This window comes from Hemibagrus wyckioides, linkage group LG28 (assembly GCF_019097595.1).
Source record: "Hemibagrus wyckioides isolate EC202008001 linkage group LG28, SWU_Hwy_1.0, whole genome shotgun sequence".
NCBI lineage: Eukaryota > Metazoa > Chordata > Actinopteri > Siluriformes > Bagridae > Hemibagrus > Hemibagrus wyckioides.
Genome location: NC_080737.1, coordinates 5,160,288 through 5,184,330, shown reverse-complemented (window position 1 = coordinate 5,184,330; position 24,043 = coordinate 5,160,288). Strand labels below are relative to the sequence as shown.

At 37.1% G+C, this 24,043-nt stretch overlaps 2 protein-coding genes across 3 annotated transcripts in view; both read right to left on the bottom strand.

Annotated features, from left to right (window-relative positions):
* LOC131348229 (trichohyalin-like) overlaps positions 1–24,043 on the bottom strand; it is a 58,713-nt gene that overhangs the window by 8,177 nt on the left and 26,493 nt on the right. The window lies entirely within an intron of this gene.
* Positions 13,492–14,437, bottom strand: LOC131348311 (butyrophilin-like protein 1). Its single transcript, XM_058383138.1, has 2 exons — positions 14,229–14,437; positions 13,492–13,948 (listed from the first exon to the last, which is right to left on the bottom strand). The coding sequence occupies exons 1-2, from the start codon at positions 14,242–14,244 to the stop codon at positions 13,611–13,613; spliced, it is 354 nt and encodes a 117-aa protein (XP_058239121.1). The 5' UTR covers positions 14,245–14,437; the 3' UTR covers positions 13,492–13,610.

Sequence of the window (24,043 nt, the reverse complement as noted above, 5' to 3'; positions counted from 1 at the left end):
TTAAGGTGAGATGTATGAGGTGATTGTGTTGAAATGCTGGGTTTGATAATCGATAAACATGACACTGTACATTATGACCAAACTTCTCCACCTTGAACTCATTAGACCAAAGAATATTGTTTAGACTTTTTGTGTTTTTTGTGTCTGTCATAAACAAACATTTAAAGAGCTTACAGAAGCCTGTAGGTCACATGATGTAGCTCTTGGCTTTTCTTTATATCTCTGAGCATTAAAGGGTCTAATCTTGGACTGATTGAGGTCATAACTGATGTCATTTCCTTTTTCCAGAACAACAAACTGGCACAAGTTCTGCTTTTATAAAGTTAGTCACACTTCTTGAAGATCTCAGACATTTCATTAGTAACACCAGGCTGCTAATTACTCTCTTAATTACTCTGGAAGTAGGAAGGGTGATTATTTTTTCCCACCTGGTTTCTGATTGCTGGTTTCGGAAAAAATTCTTCATATTAAAATCTGTTATTTTGTTGTTGTTGTCACCTGGTTATTTGTTTGTTGAAGTTGGTGAGGACCACATGACTGTTATTTAGGTAATGATAAATAAAACCACAGAACTGAAGAGGGAGTACTTTCTTTTTCTCATGACTGACAGCCACAGACATTTCCTTTTACTATCTGTGTCTCCAATGTAACATTAGAGATTACAGAGTGTGATGAGTACAGGAACTTCTTCAGAATCTCTTAGAGCTACTGTACATCTGCAGTTAAGTCATTTATCTGACATTTTTATCCAAAGCAATTTATAAATGAAATGAACAGATTTAGGGTTAAAGGTCTTGCTCTAGGACTAAATTTATTAAGAAAAATTAATTTAAAATTTTTATTTTTAATTGATTGTATTTATTGAAGGTTTTTTCTGTGTGATTTCCACCCAGAAGTATTCAGATTATTTACAGTAAACACATTAACCTTAAAATTTATGTTTTTGTACAAATACATACAAAAACAATGATGCAGTGTGAATTCTTATCACTGTGATAAATTTCACACTTTCTCTATGAAGTGAGAAATGGAAATGGATATCTTGAATGGAGAATGTGACAAGCTGTGAATTTCAGATTACTGGATTCTTACTGGAGATCTCATTATTGAACACTTCAGACTGTAAAAATGAACAGGAGTGTTTACTTTTGTATCTCCTTCCATACTCACCAGTCAGTAGAACAGATTCCTCCATTTTCTTTCTCTCATCTTCTGTCCAGGTTTTATACATGACTCCATACTGTATGTAAATAAAGTGTTAAATAAACATGAAGTGTTTCTCTGTTCAGATCACTGTGTGTGTGTGTGTGTGTGTGTGTGTGTGTGTGTGTGTGTGTGTGTGTGTGATATAACAGTACACACTGAGGTGATTGAGGCTGATTTAAACTGATATTGTATTCAGTAACACACTGAGTTTGAATGCAGCTGAAGAACACAATCACTAAACAGAAAACTGAACCTTACAGGAGGGAGAAAAAATCCTCTCCAGGAGAATCAAGATGTTTGGGTTCATTTCTGCTGTGGTGACGTCACACAATATCACAATAAAGTCATGTTCTTATGCATCAACATCAACTGATCCAGACATTTACATCTGATTGTGTTTGTTATTTTATGTTCATTAGCTGACTTTTATATTTTCATTATTGTCAGTCAGCTCTGATCAAATCACACAACAGAATTCACAGAAACTATGAGCTTTATATGTTGTATATTGTATATATAATATTGTTTTTTCCCCAAAATGACTGACAGCTTGTTTTGTTAACAGTTTCTTTTGGGTTGCCATTAATGTTGCCACAAAGATTTTAAGAAAAGAGTTTTAATGTAAATTTATTTTGTTCCTGTTGTAGGATGTCTGCACCGATCATCAAGTTAAACTGAACACGTGTTAAACCTTTTCTATTTCACTTTAAATGGAATTTAAGACAAAGTTTGCAGATGGACTTCAATGTGATGATCATCATTTTTCTTATATTTATTTATATCTTTTATTTTGTTTAAATCTCCACAAACTGTTTACAATTCTAGTAATAATAATTAAATAACAACAACTACAGTAATAACAGCAACTTAATAAAAAGATTAACAACTGTGTTTCTAGAACAATCAAATGTATATATAAAAAAAAAAAAATACAAAAAAACATTTTTTCCCCACAATAAACCATCACTGGAAGCAGTTACCATGGTAACTCTTTTATCCCTCACTGATCACTGGTTTAATTATAACATCATTAAAGATTTTTTATACTGCTATCATCAGTAAGACATTAATGAATTTATCATATTTTATAATAGTTTACTCACCTGATAAACCCAGACGTCTTTATCTAGAGGAGGATGTGGAAAAAAAATAAAGTAAGATTAGAAATGATTAAAAACTCATTGTAATTTTCAGTATTTCTGTATTTCATCCTATAGTATTAGCTATAAACATTCTGTAACTGTTCCTAAAAGTCTGTTTTTATCCTGTACTGTATTGTTTCTCTCCTCTTTCTGCTGATTAAAAAATCTCTTCAGGATCTTTCAGTATGAATGCAGTAAGAAACAAATTGACCAGATCACTTGCTTCCATTCTGTTATAATCTCTTTCATGCAGCATTATCCAGTGTGACTCTCTAACTCACATCTCTCTCTGTAGTTCTACACACTACAGTAATGTTAGCCAGTCTCAGTTACTTTCAGAGAGAGTTATTGCTATGAAATCACATTCAAACAAAAACATTCAGCTTTTTAGCTCTCAGTATCAGTGTGTAGGTCAGATTTCTGTGTCTGTACAGCACTAAATGATAAACTAGACAACAGCATGATGAATGTTCTGCCAGAGATCACAGTCTGTTGTGTTCTCACTATGCTCATGATGCTCAGTGGTAAATTAACAACACAAACAAATAACTACAGAATGAAATTCAGAATAAAATAAAGAATGTTTAATAAATGTTTTTCTCACCTATTATTTCAGTTCCCTGTTTCTGTGAATGACAAAGTGTAAAAGTGTAAAAGTGTTGTGCAGGAATGCAGAGTTTAATAATGAATTGTAAAATGTAGATAAAAAACTGTTACTCTGGTCATAACACAGTTTAAATGTCTCTTATGGTAAGCTAGTTGAGGTTTTACAATTATCCATCACACACAGTAAATCTACATAACATTGTGTTACACTGTGCTGATAATCATCTGATTACATTGGAGAGATTCATCAGGTACAGAAACATAACTGTGGAGGGAAATGTCATGCAGCCAGAAACAAATTAATGTATGTGTTTTAATTTTTATATCTACACAAACATAAAACTGTTCTGCTATCAGCATGTGTAATTCTAGAACCTTGTATGTGAAGAACATTCATGCCTCATCAGTTCATTTAGATCTCCTCCCATACTGAGGTGTAGCTCCTTATTAGTGCAGGAGAAAATGGACTGTATGAGAGAGATTGTGATGGAGTCTGTCAGTGGTGTGTGTTATATACTGTGTGTTTGTTGTGTCTGTTACTCGACATGGTAAACGTCTCAGTCTACATTATTGCACTGCAGTGAGGTTACACACAGGTGCATTGTGGGAAAGAAGCTGAGTGATGGAAGTGGAATCTCACTTACTGATCAGACTCCTTCACGTAAACATGATCTGAAAATGCTTTTTATGTTTCTGTTTGATTCCTGGATTAAAATGTAATATATCTGATAAGTTTATAAAATATCAGCCTTTACCATTAGTGTGAAGTCGAGTTATTTACTTACCTCTGGGAGAGGGATCATGAAAAACAACAGAGAGAAATGTAATGTTAGATAAAATACAATGAGAAAAACTTATGATTTACAGTCAGAACAGCTGATAAACAATCTTCACTCTGTGCTTTCAAAGATGTTCAGATACAATTTTATACATTTTATAAAGTAAAATATAACAGATAGTGAATCATTATAAATAGAGTTTATATTTAAATAATGAAATACTTCATGAGGTGTTTTTTCTCAGTGCAGTAACACAGATCTGTGATCAGCTGTTGAATAAAACACTCCATATGAAGTGAAAATCCTGAGCATCACCATATTTTAATCACATTTCTATCTGTATCAGGGAAAAATAAAGACAAGTTCTACTGTCTTCCATAAATGTCCATGTCTCCATGTTTCACAGAAGAGCTGCTTTGATTTGGATCATGAGCAGTTTTCTTTTCACTTCACACTTTCCTCTTTTCATCACTCTGCTACAGCTTAGTCTTTGTCTCATCTGTCTGTGTCACGGATATTTAGGACACTTCCCTGACAGAGCACCAGAGGACAATCCAGCATGTCTGAATCTAAGTCTTCTTCAGTTGTAGGTTTCATTTCCGGTGTTCAGTGTGTTCTCCTGTTTTGTGTTTAGTAATTAGTCTCCCTGTTTAAGTTCTGCTTTCTCTCACTTTCTTTCTCTAGATCAGGAGTCTCCAACCTTTTTTCCTCTGAGAGTTACTTTGACAAAATGAAGGTGGTGAAGAGTTCCTCGTGTTATATTATTAGTAACATTTATTTACATAGATTATTGCCATAAACACTAAGCTATTTTTGTGTGAACCTTTAAAAAATGTCAATATTGAACAGTCATATTTTACAATAAATCATTTTAAATTCACATAAGCAGCATGTTCATTGTTGAGTCGAGTTTATTGATTTAACACAACAGGTTTGCTGACTAGATTTATCACTTATTATTGTCAGATTTCCTTCATTCACATGGATTCTGTTATTTATCAGTAAACTGTTATTACAAGTCTCCTGGCACATACCCTGATGGCCTCAGCAAGACTGAAAAAGGCACTTCTGATATTGAAGGTGATATTAATTTTGTAAATAGAGACCTGACATTGTTTTGGACTTCATGTGATTAAATAATAATATTTTTATGACATTCATATGCATGTGTAATGAGAAATATTAAAGAGTACTTTACTCTGAAACACCAGCTGCACTAATAAGAAATGTCTCCAGCTCACTCGTCCTGCATCTTCCTGCAGCAGGATAGATTCATTCAGCGCTTTTACTCTGGCAGCATCGTAGCTTTATTCCTAACGCTGTCGAATCTCCAGCAGCTTCCAAGTTAAAAGGATCTGTCATGTGTTTTCTTTATCCTTTATCCAAACTACTTCAACTACGTGCTTATAGATTTAAGTTTATATAACACTTCCATGTACGATCTTGGTGCTAGCTGTGTGTGAAATGGATTGATGAACAGCTGTATTAAACTGTGTGATGTGTGGAGGAACATGATTTGTCCAGGAGTCAGATTTCAGTAGAACACCGGAAAGGGGCGGGGCATCTGTGAGTTTGATTGGGATGAAATTTAAACAGGTTTATTGAGTTAATTTGATTTGATCAGTTTTGTACATATTCTATGAAACTTTAGGTGAGTTACTCAGAGTGACGTGTTGGAGACCCCTGCACTACAGTAATGTTAGCCAGTCTCAGGAACTTTCAGAGAGAGTTATTGCTATGAAATCACATTCAAACAAAAACATTCAGCTTTTTAGCTCTCAGTATCAGTGTGTAGGTCAGATTTCTGTGTCTGTACAACACTAAATGATAAACTAGACAACAGCATGATGAATGTTCTGCCAGAGATCACAGTCTGTTGTGTTCACTACACTATGCTCATGATGCTCATATATCTATGTGCTATTGCACTCTGAACACACAGCACAGTCTAATCTATTTCACCTGTACAATAAATATATTATTCATGCAGCATCAAGACATCACTAGCAGAGAAAAGGGATTTATACTCACGTCTCATTTTAGCCTGTGAAAGTAAATAAAACAGTGTGAAGATTTTATGCATGATTACAAATGTGAATTGTTCCATGTGAAAATGTGAAAGTAACTGTTACTCTGGTTAAAACACAGCTGATGTGTGTCTTAATAAAAAAGAGGAAAACTAGACAACAATCAGTCATCACACACAGTAAATCTGTATCATGTAGCATTGTGCTAATATACCGCTAGTTACCCTTAAGGAAGAGAAATATCTTGTGATTTATTGGAAAATACTATTTTCTGATCTATGCATGTCTTTACCAATATAAAGTATGTCAGAATTTCTGCATTTCCCCCTGTGTATTTTAAATATATAGTGAAATATTCTGTAATATATCTGTGTGTTATTGTAGTAGATAAAGGAATATACAGAATATCAGATTCCCACTTCCTTTAATTAAAAACACAGACATTTATCAATGTAAAAACTGAACAGATTACAGAATGATGTGTTTTCTGCTGCTGCGTCTATATATTGGTTACAACAGCATGTGATATGTCGCAGTAGATTTGGGAACATGCGTGATCTTGTTATGTTTTTCTCTCTTTTACTCCCAAATCCCTCTCTCCTATGAAGGAAGTTTTAGAAATGAAGTGAACGACTTCTGTTCTCAGTTCAGTCAGGTTGTCTTTATTCTGTGTGCATTAACACGCCTTACTACTGTTAGCTTAAAGAGACTAAACGCTAGGCCGAGTCGACTCTTCAATGCTTTTTCAGAATATGGTGTGATTGTTACACAGAGAGACTGATGACAATTATTCTGTCTACAAGCACTGAAAACTGTTAAAGCTGTGATTTATGTTTATTGTGTAAGATTGTGATGGAGTCTGTCAGTGGTGTGTGTTATATACTGTGTGTTTGTTGTGTCTGTTACTCGACATGGTAAACGTCTCTGTCTACATTATTGCACTGCAGTGAGGTTACACACAGGTGCATTGTGGGAAAGAAGCTGACTGATGGAAGTGGAATCTCACTTACTGATCAGACTCCTTCACGTAAACATGATCTGAAAATGCTTTTTATGTTTCTGTTTGATTCCTGGATTAAAATGTAATATATGTGATAAGTTTATAAAATATCAGCCTTTACCATTAGTGTGAAGTCGAGTTATTTACTTACCCCTGGGAGAGGGATCATGAAAAACAACAGAGAGAAATGTAATGTTAGATAAAATACAATGAGAAAAACTTATGATTTACAGTCAGAACAGCTGATAAACAATCTTAACTCTGTGCTTTCAAAGATGTTCAGATACAATTTTATACATTTATATAACATAACAGATAGTGAATCATTATAAAGAGTTTATATATAAATAATGAAATACTTCATGAGGTGTTTTTTCTCAGTGCAGTAACACAGATCTGTGATCAGCTGTTGAATAAAACACTCCATATGAAGTGAAAATGCTGAGCATCACCATATTTTAATCACATTTCTATCTGTATCAGGGAAAAATAAAGACAAGTTCTACTGTCTTCCATAAATGTCCATGTCTCCATGTTTCACAGAAGAGCTGCTTTGATTTGGATCATGAGCAGTTTTCTTTTCACTTCACACTTTCCTCTTTTCATCACTCTGCTACAGCTTAGTCTTTGTCTCATCTGTCTGTGTCACGGATATTTAGGACACTTCCCTGACAGAGCACCAGAGGACAATCCAGCATGTCTGAATCTAAGTCTTCTTCAGTTGTAGGTTTCATTTCCGGTGTTCAGTGTGTTCTCCTGTTTTGTGTTTAGTAATTAGTCTCCCTGTTTAAGTTCTGCTTTCTCTCACTTTCTTTCTCTAGCGTCTGTTTGAAATTCTTTTGGCCTGAATCCTTCTTTAGTTTTGAGTATTTTGGTATGATTGTTTTTCATTTCTTTGTTTCTAGTTGTTATTTGTAGATAGTTCAACACTATAAATAAAAAGTATTTCCTGCATTTGGATCTGCCTTCATTCTTGATTTGTGACAGTCTATGATACATGGTGGATTTTCATTGTGGACAAAATTTTAGACTTTCTTTGCTCATCAGTGTGACTGTCACAGTACCTAAGCACAGTTCCTAACTTTGTGTGCTGTTTTGCTTCTCACTGCTAAACATTCAGCTTTTTAGCTCTCAGTATCAGTGTGTAGGTCAGATTTCTGTGTCTGTACAACACTAAATGATAAACTAGACAACAGCATGATGAATGTTCTGCCAGAGATCACAGTCTGTTGTGTTCACTACACTATGCTCATGATGCTCATATATCTATGTGCTATTGCACTCTGAACACACAGCACAGTCTAATCTATTTCATCTGTACAATAAATATATTATTCATGCAGCATCAAGACATCACTAGCAGAGAAAAGGGCTTTATACTCACGTCTCATTGCAGCCTGTGAAAGTAAATAAAACAGTGTGAAGATTTTATGCATGATTACAAATGTGAATTGTTCCCTGTGAAAATGTGAAAGTAACTGTTACTCTGGTTAAAACACAGCTGATGTGTGTCTTAATAAAAAAGAGGAAAACTAGACAACAATCAGTCATCACACACAGTAAATCTGTATCATGTAGCATTGTGCTAATATACCGCTAGTTACCCTTAAGGAAGAGAAACATCTTGTGATTTATTGGAAAATACTATTTTCTGATCCCTGCATGTCTTTACCAATATACAGTATGTCAGTATTTGTGCATTTCCCCCTGTGTATTTTAAATATATAGTGAAATATTTTGTAATATATCTATGTGTTATTGTAGTAGATAAAGGAATATACAGAATATCAGATTCCCACTTCCTTTAATTAAAAACACAGACAAGATCTGAAAATGCTTTTTATGTTTCTGTTTGATTCCTGGATTAAAATGTAATATATGTGATAAGTTTATAAAATATCAGCCTTTACCATTAGTGTGAAGTCGAGTTATTTACTTACCTCTGGGAGAGGGATCATGAAAAACAACAGAGAGAAATGTAATGTTAGATAAAATACAATGAGAAAAACTTATGATTTACAGTCAGAACAGCTGATAAACAATCTTCACTCTGTGCTTTCAAAGATGTTCAGATACAATTTTATACATTTATATAACATAACAGATAGTGAATCATTACAAAGAGTTCCTATTTAAATAATGAAATACTTCATGAGGTGTTTTTTCTCAGTGCAGTAACACAGATCTGTGATCAGCTGTTGAATAAAACACTCCATATGAAGTGAAAATGCTGAGCATCACCATATTTTAATCACATTTCTATCTGTATCAGGGAAAAATAAAGACAAGTTCTACTGTCTTCCATAAATGTCCATGTCTCCATGTTTCACAGAAGATCTGCTTTGATTTGGATCATGAGCAGTTTTCTTTTCACTTCACACTTTCCTCTTTTCATCACTCTGATCAGATCACAGTCTGTTGTGTTCACTACACTATGCTCATGATGCTCATATATCTATGTGCTATTGCACTCTGAACACACAGCACAGTCTAATCTATTTCATCTGTACAATAAATATATTATTCATGCAGCATCAAGACATCACTAGCAGAGAAAAGGGATTTATACTCACATGACCGCTGTGAAAGTAAATAAAACAGTGTGAAGATTTTATGCATGATTACAAATGTGAATTGTTCCATGTGAAAATGTGAAAGTAACTGTTACTCTGGTTAAAACACAGCTGATGTGTGTCTTAATAAAAAAGAGGAAAACTAGACAACAATCAGTCATCACACACAGTAAATCTGTATCATGTAGCATTGTGCTAATATACCGCTAGTTACCCTTAAGGAAGAGAAATATCTTGTGATTTATTGGAAAATACTATTTTCTGATCTATGCATGTCTTTACCAATATACAGTATGTCAGTATTTGTGCATTTCCCCCTGTGTATTTTAAATATATAGTGAAATATTCTGTAATATATCTGTGTGTTATTGTAGTAGATAAAGGAATATACAGAATATCAGATTCCCACTTCCTTTAATTAAAAACACAGACATTTATCAATGTAAAAACTGAACAGATTACAGAATGATGTGTTTTCTGCTGCTTCATCTATATATTGGTTACAACAGCATGTGATATTTCACAGTAGATTTGGGAAGATGCGTGATCTTGTTATGTTTTTCTCTCTTTCACTCTCAAATCCCTCTCTCCTATGAAGGAAGTTTTAGAAATGAAGTGAAGGACTTCTGTTCTCAGTTCAGTCAGGTTGTCTTTATTCTGTGTGCATTAACACGCCTTACTACTGTTAGCTTAAAGAGACTAAACGCTAGGCCGAGTCGACTCTTCAATGCTTTTTCAGAATATGGTGTGATTGTTACACAGAGAGACTGATGACAATTATTCTGTCTACAAGCACTGAAAACTGTTAAAGCTGTGATTTATGTTTATTGTGTAAGATTGTGATGGAGTCTGTCAGTGGTGTGTGTTATATACTGTGTGTTTGTTGTGTCTGTTACTCGACATGGTAAACGTCTCTGTCTACATTATTGCACTGCAGTGAGGTTACACACAGGTGCATTGTGGGAAAGAAGCTGACTGATGGAAGTGGAATCTCACTTACTGATCAGACTCCTTCACGTAAACATGATCTGAAAATGCTTTTTATGTTTCTGTTTGATTCCTGGATTAAAATGTAATATATGTGATAAGTTTATAAAATATCAGCCTTTACCATTAGTGTGAAGTCGAGTTATTTACTTACCACTGGGAGAGGGATCATGAAAAACAACAGAGAGAAATGTAATGTTAGATAAAATACAATGAGAAAAACTTATGATTTACAGTCAGAACAGCTGATAAACAATCTTCACTCTGTGCTTTCAAAAATGTTCAGCTATAATTGTGTGTCTGTGTGTTAATATGTCTATTGAATAACGACTCTGAGGTCATGCTGGTGGATTTTTGTTCTGTGTCTCAGATCTCTACAGTCTGTCACTGATGTTTATGTTTAACCGTCATACATTAGTGATGCCCTAAACGACTGGTAACAGATCAGCATCAGCCAATAATCACATTCAATAACTCAACTGGTAGTCATTAAACTTGGCCGATCTTGTTTTTTTATTTTTTTTATTTATTTTATTATCATTATTTTTCACTGTCATATACTGGACAACGGTTATAATTACACTTTTTGAGTAGCAAAAAACTACTTTATTTATATTTAGCTTATTTATTTGATTCTCTGTTAGAACAATAATATACATAACTAGAATGTTGTATTTCCAGAAGAAAATGCGAGTGTGATTGTGAATATGTTGCTTAAACTATTGCAAGACATGCTCAAATAAAATTTAAAAGCTAAAGTCACAGTTTAAAAAGTTTAAGGTAGTTTCTGTGGCTGTAGAGTAAGAATTCAAGCTGTAGGAACAGTTTAAAGACTATGAGACCTTAAAAAAAAACCCTGCTCCCTCACTCTAGCTAACGTCACACACACACACACACACACACACACAGTAGCAGTCTGAAGTCCGTGAAAAATACATTTAAAAATCCATCTAGAAAAAACTATAATACTTATCAGCATGAAAATAATAGCACACCTAAGCAGCATTTTATCGTTGGAACCATATATATAAGAGATATGTTGCTTAAACTATTTCAAGAACTTCTCAAATAATATATAAACAACTCCAAGCAGATCTCGAACCCGGGTCTCCAGCATGGGAGGCTGACGCTCTACCAAATAAGCTAAACTGCTACTTGTAATGTCATTGAGATCAGTGGTACTAATACTTTACATGCAGTACCGCTAACCACCGTCAAATACACAATATACCATATACACACTAAATATTAGAAATAGCCTTTATTTGTCACATATACATTACAGCACAGTGAAATTCTTTCTTCGCATATCCCATCCTTGGAGGTTGGGGTCAGAGCACAGGGTCAGCCATGATACAGTGCCCCTGGAGCAGAGAGAGTTAAGGGCCTTGCTCAAGGGCCCATCTCCAGCAGGGGAGGCGGGCAGGTTAACAAGGTTATGAATATGAAGTCTAAATGAACCAGCATGTGTGCTCTGCTTAAATATCAGTTTAAGGACGATACGATCTGTGATCAGCTGTTGAATAAAACACTCCATATGAAGTGAAAATGCTGAGCTTCAGCTTTAGAGCTTTGACTCATGAATTACTGAGCTACCAGTTGCTAGCTAGCTGACATTATTCATCATTTAAATCAATGTAATGTGAGTATAAGTAGTTAATGTAATGTACTGACTGAAAATATAAACAGCAGCAACATTTACACTCCACAAACTATTTCTTGAGGAAAAACAGTTGCTGCTCTCCAGGATTTTCCTGGAACTCTGAGAGCTGCAGTAAGTTACACATCTGAATGGAGAAGTGCTCTTATTCTCCACTCATTCTGTCAGTGCAGTTCATTTAAAAAGTAGTGACTGGTTAACCTTACCAAGCTACTGCTAGTGTTATCTAAAGTCATACATTCAATAAATTAGTATGAATTTGAGTTAGTGTTAGCTGCCTTGGTCAACCTCATCAACCTGCCCTTTTAATGATCACCATATAACTCTTACAAAACACATTTATTGTAGGAAAAATATGGAGGAGATATTAAGCTGAACTGAGCTCATAAAAATGACTGTGGAGCTGTAACTTCAATGAAAGTTTGGATCATGTTCCATTCACTAACATGGGAACTGGAGGGGTTAATAATTGTACTGCAGACAGCCACTAGAGGGCGGCAGAGGCATTTTGGCTTCACATTTAAACCCCTGGTATGATGTCCACCCTTATAGACAGTCAGTGGTGTGATTATTTTCTTTATGGGATTCAGCTTGTGTGTTCTGCACATGTGAGTTTGAATCATGTAATATTTCATGTTGTACAGAAAACACAGCTCATGTTAGAGATTTTAATCTGTTTAAAATAATTGAGTGGGTTTGTGTGATATTGAGTCTTCCCTGATTGTGACTTTTCATTTTAAAACATGGTGATAAAAGATTTAATCATTCAGAAGCACTAGCCTAGAGCTCCCAGCACCAAGATAGCTTTGGATCAGATCACATGTAACATGTATATAAATGAAAATAGTCCATTTTAGGACACAGAAATAGTTCATTAGGAATCTGCAGTCTGGCTGAATTCATTCAGACTGGTAAAAATCTTTGTGTGTAAACACGACTAATGAAAGATGAGAGTCTACACTGTAGTGTGAGTCCTTCACTTGAGCAGCAGCTTCTCATTTCATCTTCAACACAGTTCCAAGGACAATGCAGTTTGTATTCTCCAGGTTTGTACCTTACTGTGCTAGTTTTAAAAGAAGAGTGAATAAAGTCCAACACTACAACCTGTAACTCCTGATATTAGTCTCAGTTATGAATTTACAGACTTACAGAAGTAGAGAAATATCTACACAACATGTTAGCAGGAGCTAAGCTGGCTACATGACTAGCTAATCTGTGTTCTCTGGACTGTTATACACCTCTCATTAGCCGCTAGCCAGATATTCTTACACCAAAAATCTCAATCATCAGCCAAACTGTGTTGTGTTTCTCTACCTTTAATCTAAATGTGTGTTGTTTGATTCTCAGTGCTGTACTTGGCAGCAATCTAGTCTGTTCTACTGGATATCCAGAAACTGTAACAATTTAAAGACATTCAGTGTGTAATTTAATTTCTTCTGTGATCCTATATGCTGCTCTTGTGCAGCTTTTTAGAAGAATAAAAAACAGAGTTACTGTTTATTCAACTCAAATAAACTTCACTCCACATTAGCAGCCTGTATACTGAACCTCACACTGAATACTGAGTGTGTGTTTCATGTACTGAGATGAGAAGCACAGATGATGATGTGGAGTTTATGCAGTGTGGAGATCAGGAACACTTACCTCTCATCTCTACTGTAATCTCCTGTGTTCTGTCTCCATCAGTGACCTGACACAGGTAATCTCCATCATCTGACCATGTACAGTTTCTCAGCAGTAAGGAGACGTTTCCTTCATCCAGCTCCTGAGTGTCCAGACTCACTCTGCCCCTGTAACCTCTCCCCTCTGTCACCTCTCTGTTCTTATAAACACAAACGCAGTCTGTCTCCTTAAACCACCGGATCTCCATGTTAACAGCACTGATTTCAGGAGACAGACGACATGAGAGAGTGACAGCAGAGTGATTATACTCCTCTGTACCACTGGGACCAATGAGTTTAAACTCATCTGTGTAGAAACACACACACACACACACACAATTAGATTGATCTTTAATAAACAAGGTTAATAAATTAATTAATTGAAATATAACTTACTGCTTGCAGTCGCCATCTTTATTTCTTTCAGAATTTTCAAGATAATAAAATCCTAAACACACACACACACACAGACAAAGAAAGTCTTCATTTTAAGTAACTAAGCTCATAAATACATGGTAAGAAATTAGACAAAAATGTATTTTGGAAGATTAGTTTATGTACTTTAGCATGATGCTAACTCCTCTTACCTTCTCTGTTCCTCATATAAACACATCTGCTGCTTTAGCTGAAGCGTTTCCACATTTCAGAGCGGCTCATTTTCGGTATTTAATTTATTACAGTAAATGTTTGACACGCTGTTTAATCTTTTCCCGCATCTAAAAATATATTTCTCTCCTGTTTTAGTTTGTAAGACCAGGAAATTTAAGGGCGCTGTCAAACCTGTTGATCTGCTTCAGTCCAACATTTCTTTTATTTTCACCTTAATTACAGTCTCTGAGACGCCTGAGGGATAGCCCCGCCCCTTCTACTCAGATAACCCCGCCCCCTGTTTAGTCTTCTTAGTTCATAATCATGCTGTATATTTATCAATACAACTGCTTCTAACACTACGAATAATAATAATAATAATAATAATAATAATAATAATAATAATAATAATAATAATAATTCTCATTGTTAACCAAAACTAATACCTTGAATTTCTCTTCTCACCTACATCTGTATTTTGTATTGGAACTAGATTCTGGTACTACTTTATTAAATTCAGCTTTTATGTCTGTTTTACTCCAGACACCAGAGTAAAGAGTAAAAATGACACTGTGTCAAAAACATTATGTTGTTAATGATGTTTATAATGCTTTAAATTTAAACTCTTTTTTTCTACTCCTAGCATAACCAATCCTGATGTCAGTAAGATGATAGTGATGTGTGATGGTACCATTAAACCACATGTATATGGTTATGTATGTGTTTTTTTAAATCTGTTTTATATCTGTAATATTAGACAACATGCATATGTTTAGATTTTTTATAACGATTATTATAAAGTTGGTGAGAAATCTAAGCTTTATTGAGATTACAGTACTGTACAGATTACTGAGTTACAGTATTGTCAAAGCTCTGAAAGAGAGAAGATAAAAAGGAGGGGGGGGGGGGCTCCAGGACATAGCTGCTATGCTGCATGCACACTCTCTGTTCTGTATACTTTGGCTTTGTGCTTGTCTGTACACAAAATCAGGTCAAATGAAATTGAAAGGTTTACTAATCCAAAAGAGAGAAATAAGTCCAGAGAACTTTTTAGAATCTAAAATTCAAGAGTAAATCAGTAAATAAAAAAAAAAACAAAGAAAGAAGAAATATATTATATTATATTATATTATATTATATTATATTATATTATATTATATTATATTATATTATATTATATTATATTATATTACATATAAGAAAGAGAGCTCAGGAACATAGACCTGCACAATTATTTACAGTCTAGGCATACAGAAATTATAGCAACACCAACACTCCACTGACTTGAAGATGAAGATGGCAAAGAACCCAGAACACACAGCATCTCAAATAGACTAAAACAGAGAACAGTAATCAATAGAACGTGTGACTAGGCAAAAGAACACAGAGAACAGAAAACACAGTGAGGACATATAGTGGACAAAAACAGTAAGAAGGACAGATACTGACAGATACTGACAGTTGTGATAGTGTAGTGTTAGTGCAGTGTTGGTGTGTTAGTGTGTGTTAGTGTAGTGGTAGTGTTGTTGCTGTGTGTTAGTATGTGTTTGTCAGTGGGGGTCAAAGTACACATCTGAGTGAAATTAGATACCCTAGTTAACATGTTACACCAATAAAGTATAAGCATAATAAGTCCTCAATTTGAATTTCTACTTGAGTAAAAGTACAAAAGTACATGCAACCAAATGTACTTAAGTGAAAAAGTACTACATTTATCATACCATTAATGTTGTATTTTTTGTAATTAACTATTCATTTTATGTGAGAAGAATCTGCCACTCTACTCACACATGCCTGTTAATATAAGTTCTGGTCTTAGAAATAAACATGATACAGATGTCAGTTAACATTTTTCTCAGCAGTCACAGTGCCCAAGGGGAACATGGGGGTGTAAAATAGCAGGAATTGAATTTTTTCTTCTGAATTTGTAGAGCAGCAAGTTTCTATTAAAGTGCACCTGCTTAGATCCTTGCTTGTTATTTGTTTAAAACTGATTCCCAGGACACAGGAGTGTCCAGCACACATTCATTATTCTGTATGAGTTACCAAGTCCCACTGTCTCTCTGTAGTACTTACTTTTTTCTTCTGCCGTGATGTATATGTATCTGTCATTTTTATGCACTTTATGTATTTTTTGGATAAGTTTTGATACTTTATGTAGATTACTACAAATTTAGTGTGAAATCTGAGCTTTATTGGGATTACAGCAGTTACAGAGTTACAGTATTATCACAGCTCTGAAAGAGAGAAGATAAAAACGTGAGAAAAATATTGAGCCAAATGAAATACACTTAACACAAAAGCATATTCTGCTTCAGTGTTCTATGTATTTGTGTGTGTGTGTGTGTGTGTGTGTTGTCCTACCAGAACGAGCAGTTTTTCAGGTTTCTCATGTCTAGTTTAAAAAATGCAGCTCAGTACATAGATGGTGTATGTTAGTGCAGTGTTAGACTGCATTAGAAGGAGGTCTTGAACATGGATCTCTACAGTGAGAGACTTCTTAACTCTTAACCCCTATACTAAAGTGTGGACTCACAGGACTCCCAGGGTAAAACACTAACACAGTCTCGGGTTACATGAAGAATATAGGTTTTTAACCCAAAAGAGAGAATTAAGTCCAAAAAACTAAAGAAATCCAAAAACCCAGGAACAAAGAAATACCCAAGAGAACTCAGAAACATAGACCTGCACAATTAGTTACAGTCTAGGCGTACAGGGATTACAACATCAAGACTGATTTGATGAACTGGGCAAAGAACCCAGAACACAGGGCATCTTAAATAGACTAAAGAGAGAACAGGTGAGCAGTAATCAATAGAAAATGAGACTTAACAAAAGGACACAGAGAACAGAAAACACAGTGAGGACATCCAGTGGACAAAACTATAACAAGGACAGATACTGACAGTGGTGTTAGTGCAGAATTAGTGATAGTGCATTAGTGCAGTGATATTGTGTATTTGTGTGTAAGTGCAGTGTTAATGTACATTAGTGAGTTAGTGCAGTGTTAGTGTGGGTTAATGCAGTGTTTGTGTGTGTTGCTGTTTGCAACTGCAGTGTTAATGTATGTCGGTGCGTATTCGTGCAGTGTTAATGTATGTCGGTGTGTGTTAGTGCAGTGTTAATGTATGTCGGTGCGTGTTAGTGCAGTGTTAATGTATGTCGGTGTGTGTTAGTGCAGTGTTAATGTATGTCGGTGTGTGTTAGTGCAGTGTTAATGTATGTCGGTGCGTGTTAGTGCAGTGTTAATGTATGTCAGTGCGTATTAGTGCAGTGTTAATGTATGTTGGTGTGTGTTAGTGCAGTGTTAATGTATGTCGGTGTGTGTTAGTGCAGTGTTAATATATGTTGGTGTGTGTTAGTGCAGTGTTAATGTACGTTGATGTGTGTTAGTGGAGTGTTAATGTGTGGTGTTCTGTGTTAGTGCAGTGTTAATGTACGTTGATGTGTGTTAGTGCAGTGTTAATGTACGTTGGTGTGTATTAGTGTAGTGTTAATGTATGTTGGTGTGTGTTAGTGGAGTGTTAATGTGTGGTGTTCTGTGTTAGGGCAGTGTTAAATGTGTGGTGGTGTGTGTTAGGGCAGTGTTAATGTGGGTTGGTGTGTGTTAGGGCAGTGTTAATGTGGGTTGGTGTGTGTTAGGGCAGTGTTAATGTGTGGTGGTGTGTTAGGGCAGTGTTAATGTGGGTTGGTGTGTGTTATTGCAGTGTTAATGTGTGGTGGTGTGTGTTAGGGCTGTGTTAATGTGGGTTGGTGTGTGTGTTAGTGCAGTGGTAAAGTGGGTTGGTGTGTGTGTTAGGGCAGTGTTAATGTGGGTTGGTGTGTGTTAGGGCAGTGTTAATGTGTGTTGTTGTGCGTTAGGGCAGTGTTAATGTGTGGTGTTCTGTGTTAGGGCAGTGTTAATGTGTGTTGGTGTGTGTGTTAGGGCACTGTTAATGTGTGTTGGTGTGTGTTAGGGCAGTGTTAATGTGTGGTGTTGTGTGTTAGGGCAGTGTTAATGTGTGGTGTGGTGTGTGTTAGGGCAGTGTTAATGTGTGGTGTTGTGTGTTAGGGCAGTGTTAATGTGTGGTGTTGTGTGTTAGGGCAGTGTTAATGTGTGGTGTTGTGTGTTAGGGCAGTGTTAATGTGTGTTGATGTGTGTTAGGGCAGTGTTAATGTGTGTTGATGTGTGTTAGGGCAGTGTTAATGTGTGGTTGTGTGTGTTAGTGCAGTGTTAATGTGTGGTGTTCTGTGTTAGGGCAGTGTTAATGTGTGGTTGTGTGTGTTAGTGCAGTGTTAATGTGTGGTTGTGTGTGTTAGTGCAGTGTTAATGTGTGGTGTTCTGTGTTAGGGCAGTGTTAATGTGTGGTGGTGTGTGTTAGGGCAGTGTTAATGTGTGGTGTTGTGTGTTAGGGCAGTGTTAATGTGTGGTTGTGTGTGTTAGTGCAGTGTTAATGTGTGGTGTTCTGTGTTAGGGCAGTGTTAATGTGTGGTGGTGTGTGTTAGTGCAGTGTTAATGTGTGGTTGTGTGTGTTAGTGCAGTGTTAATGTGGGTTGCTTTGTGTGTTAGGGCAGTTTTGATGTGTGTTGGTGTGTGTGTTAGTGCAGTGTTAATGTGGGTTGGTGTGTGTTAGTGCAGTGTTAATGTGGGTTGGTGTGTGTTAGGGCAATGTTAATGTGGGTTGGTGTGTGTTAGTGCAGTGTTAATGTGGGTTGGTGTGTGTTAGGGCAATGTTAATGTGGGTTGGTGTGTGTTAGTGCAGTGTTAATGTGTGTTGGTGTGTGTGTTAGTGCAGTGTTAATGTGTGTTGGTGTGTGTTAGTGCAGTGTTAATGTGTGTTGGTGTGTGTTAGTGCAGTGTTAATGTGGGTTGATGTGTCAGTGCAGTGTTAATGTGTGTTGGTGTGTGTTAGTGCAGTGTTAATGTGGGTTGATGTGTGTTAGTGCAGTGTTAATGTCTGTTGGGGTGTGTGTTAGGGCAGTGTTAATGTGTGTTGGTGTGTGTTAGTGCAGTGTTAATGCGTGTTGGTGTGTGTTAGTGCAGTGTTAATATGTGTTGATGTGTGTTGGTGTGTGTGTTAGTGCAGTGTTAATCTGTGTTGGTGTGTGTGTTAGTGCAGTGTTAATGTGTGTTGGTGTGTGTTAGTGCAGTGTTAATGTGTGTTGGTGTGTGTTAGTGCAGTGTTAATGTGTGTTAAGGCAGTGTTAATGTGTGTTGGTGTGTGTTAGTGCAGTGTTAATGTGTGTTGGTGTGTGTTAGGGCAGTGTTAATGTGTGTTGGTTTGTGTTGGTGTGTGTTAGGGCAGTGTTAATGTGTGTTGGTGTGTGTTAATGTGTGTTGTTGTGTGTTAGGGCAGTGTTAATGTGTGTTGGTGTGTGTTAGGGCAGTGTTAATGTGTGTTGGTGTGTGTTAGGGCAGTGTTAATGTGTGTTGGTGTGTGTTAATGTGTGTTGGTGTGTGTTAGGGCAGTGTTAATGTGTGTTGGTGTGTGTTAGGGCAGTGTTTGTGTGTTGGTGTGTGTTAATGTGTGTTGGTGTGTGTTAGGGCAGTGTTTATGTGTGTTGGTGTGTGTTAATGTTTGTTGGTGTGTGTTAGGACAGTGGTTATGTCTGTTGTTGTGTGTTACTGTGTGTTGGTGTGTGTTAGGACATTGTTTATGTGTGTTGGTGTGTGTTAATGTGTGTTGGTGTGTGTTAGTGCAGTGTTAATGTGTGTTGGTGTGTGTTAGGGCAGTGTTAATGTGTGTTGCTGTGTGTTAATGTGTGTTGGTGTGTGTTAGGACAGTGTTTATGTGTGTTGCTGTGTGTTAATGTGTGTTGGTGTGTGTTTGGGCAGTGTTAATGTGTGTTGGTGTGTGTTAATGTGTGTTGGTGTGTGTTAGGGCAGTGTTTGTGTGTGTTAATGTGTGTTGGTGTGTGTTAGGACAGTGTTTATGTGTGTTGGTGTGTGTTAATGTGTGTTGGTGTGTGTTAGGACAGTGTTTATGTGTCTTGGTGTGTATGTTAGGGCAGTGTTAATGTGTGTTGGTGTGTGTTAGTGCAGTGTTAATGTGTGTTGGTGTGTGATAGGGCAGTGTTAATGTGTGTTGTTGTGTGTGTGTTAGTGCAGTGTTAATGTGTGTTGGTGTGTTTTAGTGCAGTGTTAATGTGGGTTGGTGTGTGTTAGTGGAGTGTTAATGTGTGTTGGTGTGTTTTAGTGCAGTGTTAATGTGGGTTGGTGTGTGTAAGTGCAGTGTTAATGTGTGTTGGTGTGTGTTAGTGCAGTGTTAATGTGGGTTGATGTGTGTTAGTGCAGTGTTAATGTGTCTTGGTGTGTGTTAGTGCAGTGTTAATGTGTGTTGGTGTGTGTTAGGGCAGTGTTAATGTGGGTTGCTGTGTGTTAATGTGTGTTGGTGTGTGTTAGGGCAGTGTTAATGTGTGTTGGTGTGTGTTAATGTGTGTTGGTGTGTGTTAGGACAGTGTTTATGTGTGTTGCTGTGTGTTAGTGTGTTGGTGTGTGTTAGGGCAGTGTTAATGTGTGTTGGTGTGTGTGTTAGTGCAGTGTTAATGTCTGTTGGTGTGTGTGTTAGTGCAGTGTTAATGTGTGTTGGTGTGTGTTAGTGCAGTGTTAATGTGTGTTGGTGTGTGTTAGTGCAGTGTTAATGTGGGTTGGTGTGTGTTAGTGCAGTGTTAACGTGGGTTGGTGTGTGTTGGTGTGTGTTAATGTGTGTTGGTGTGTGTTAGTGCAGTGTTAATGTGTTTTGGTGTGTGTTAGTGCAGTGTTAATGTGTGTTGGTGTGTGTTAGTGCAGTGTTAATGTGGGTTGATGTGTCAGTGCAGTGTTAATGTGTGTTGGTGTGTGTTAGTGCAGTGTTAATGTGGGTTGATGTGTGTTAGTACAGTGTTAATGTCTGTTGGGGTGTGTGTTAGGGCAGTGTTAATGTGTGTTGGTGTGTGTTAGTGCAGTGTTAATGCGTGTTGGTGTGTGTTAGTGCAGTGTTAATATGTGTTGATGTGTGTTGGTGTGTGTGTTAGTGCAGTGTTAATCTGTGTTGGTGTGTGTGTTAGTGCAGTGTTAATGTGTGTTGGTGTGTTTTAGTGCAGTGTTAATGTGGGTTGGTGTGTGTTAGTGGAGTGTTAATGTGTGTTGGTGTGTTTTAGTGCAGTGTTAATGTGGGTTGGTGTGTGTTAGTGCAGTGTTAATGTGTGTTGGTGTGTGTTGGTGTGTGTTAATGTGTGTTGGTGTGTGTTAGGGCAGTGTTTGTGTGTTGGTGTGTGTTAATGTGTGTTGGTGTGTGTTAGGACAGTGTTTATGTGTGTTGGTGTGTGTTAATGTGTGTTGGTGTGTGTTAGGACAGTGTTTATGTGTGTTGGTGTGTATGTTAGGGCAGTGTTAATGTGTGTTGGTGTGTGTTAGTGCAGTGTTAATGTGGGTTGGTGTGTGTTAGTGCAGTGTTAATGTGTGTTGGTGTGTGTTAGTGCAGTGTTAATGTGGGTTGATGTGTGTTAGTGCAGTGTTAATGTGTCTTGGTGTGTGTTAGTGCAGTGTTAATGTGTGTTGGTGTGTGTTAGGGCAGTGTTAATGTGGGTTGCTGTGTGTTAATGTGTGTTGGTGTGTGTTAGGACAGTGTTTGTGTGTTGCTGTGTGTTAGTGTGTTGGTGTGTGTTAGGGCAGTGTTAATGTGTGTTGGTGTGTGTGTTAGTGCAGTGTTAATGTCTGTTGGTGTGTGTGTTAGTGCAGTGTTAATGTGTGTTGGTGTGTGTTAGTGCAGTGTTAATGTGTGTTGGTGTGTGTTAGTGCAGTGTTAATGTGGGTTGGTGTGTGTTAGGGCGGTGTTAATGTGGGTTGGTGTGTGTTGGTGTGTGTTAATGTGTGTTGGTGTGTGTTAGTGCAGTGTTAATGTGTGTTGGTGTGTGTTAGTGCAGTGTTAATGTGTGTTGGTATGTGTTAGTGCAGTGTTAATGTGGGTTGATGTGTCAGTGCAGTGTTAATGTGTGTTGGTGTGTGTTAGTGCAGTGTTAATGTGGGTTGATGTGTGTTAGTGCAGTGTTAATGTCTGTTGGGGTGTTTGTTAGGGCAGTGTTAATGTGTGTTGGTGTGTGTTAGTGCAGTGTTAATGCGTGTTGGTGTGTGTTAGTGCAGTGTTAATATGTGTTGATGTGTGTTGGTGTGTGTGTTAGTGCAGTGTTAATCTGTGTTGGTGTGTGTGTTAGTGCAGTGTTAATGTGTGTTGGTGTGTGATAGGGCAGTGTTAATGTGTGTTGTTGTGTGTGTGTTAGTGCAGTGTTAATGTGTGTTGGTGTGTTTTAGTGCAGTGTTAATGTGGGTTGGTGTGTGTTAGTGGAGTGTTAATGTGTGTTGGTGTGTTTTAGTGCAGTGTTAATGTGGGTTGGTGTGTGTTAGTGCAGTGTTAATGTGTGTTGGTGTGTGTTGGTGTGTGTTAATGTGTGTTGGTGTGTGTTAGGGCAGTGTTTATGTGTGTTGGTGTGTGTTAATGTGTGTTGGTGTGTGTTAGGACAGTGTTTATGTGTGTTGGTGTGTGTTAATGTGTGTTGGTGTCTGTTAGGACAGTGTTTATGTGTGTTGGTGTGTATGTTAGGGCAGTGTTAATGTGTGTTGGTCTGTGTTAGTGCAGTGTTAATGTGTGTTGGTGTGTGTAAGTGGAGTGTTAATGTGTGTTGGTGTGTTTTAGTGCAGTGTTAATGGGGGTTGGTGTGTGTTAGTGCAGTGTTAATGTGTGTTGGTGTGTGTTAGTGCAGTGTTAATGTGGGTTGATGTGTGTTAGTGCAGTGTTAATGTGTCTTGGTGTGTGTTACATCACTGTTAATGTGTGTTGGTGTGTGTTAGTGCAGTGTTAATGTGTGTTGGTGTGTGTTATTGCAGTGTTAATGTCTGTTGGTGTGTGTTAGTGCAGTGTTAATGTGTGTTGGTGTGTGTTATTGCAGTGTTAATGTGTGTTGGTGTGTGTTAGTACAGTGTTAATGCATGTTGGTGTGTGTTATTGCAGTGTTAATGTCTGTTGGTGTGTGTTAGTGCAGTGTTAATGTGTGTTGGTGTGTGTTAGTGCAGTGTTAATGTCTGTTGGTGTGTGTGTTAGGGCAGTGTTAATGTGTGTTGGTGTGTGTTAGTGCAGTGTTAATGTGTGTTGGTGTGTGTTAGTGCAGTGTTAATGTGGGTTGATGTGTGTTAGTGCAGTGTTAATGTGTCTTGGTGTGTGTTAGTGCAGTGTTAATGTCTGTTGGTGTGTGTGTTAGGGCAGTGTTAATGTGTGTTGGTGTGTGTTAGTGCAGTGTTAATGCATGTTGGTGTGTGTTATTGCAGTGTTAATGTCTGTTGGTGTGTGTTAGTGCAGTGTTAATGTGTGTTGGTGTGTGTTAGTGCAGTGTTAATGTCTGTTGGTGTGTGTGTTAGGGCAGTGTTAATGTGTGTTGGTGTGTGTTAGTGCAGTGTTAATGTTTGTTGGTGTGTGTTAGTGCAGTGTTAATGTGTGTTGGTGTGTGTTAGTGCAGTGTTAATGTCTGTTGGTGTGTGTGTTAGGGCAGTGTTAATGTGTGTTGGTGTGTGTTAGTCCAGTGTTAATGTTTGTTGGTGTGTGTTAGTGCAGTGTTAATGTGTGTTGGTGTGTGTTAGGGCAGTGTTAATGTCTGTTGGTGTGTGTGTTAGGGCAGTGTTAATGTGTTGGTGTGTGTGTTAGGGCAGTGTTAATGTGTTGGTGTGTGTGTTAGGGCAGTGTTAATGTCTGTTGCTGTGTGTGTTAGGGCAGTGTTAATGTGTGTTGGTGTGTGTTAGGGCAGTGTTAATGTGTGTTGGTGTGTGTGTTAGTGCAGTGTTAATGTGTGTTGGTGTGTGTTAGTG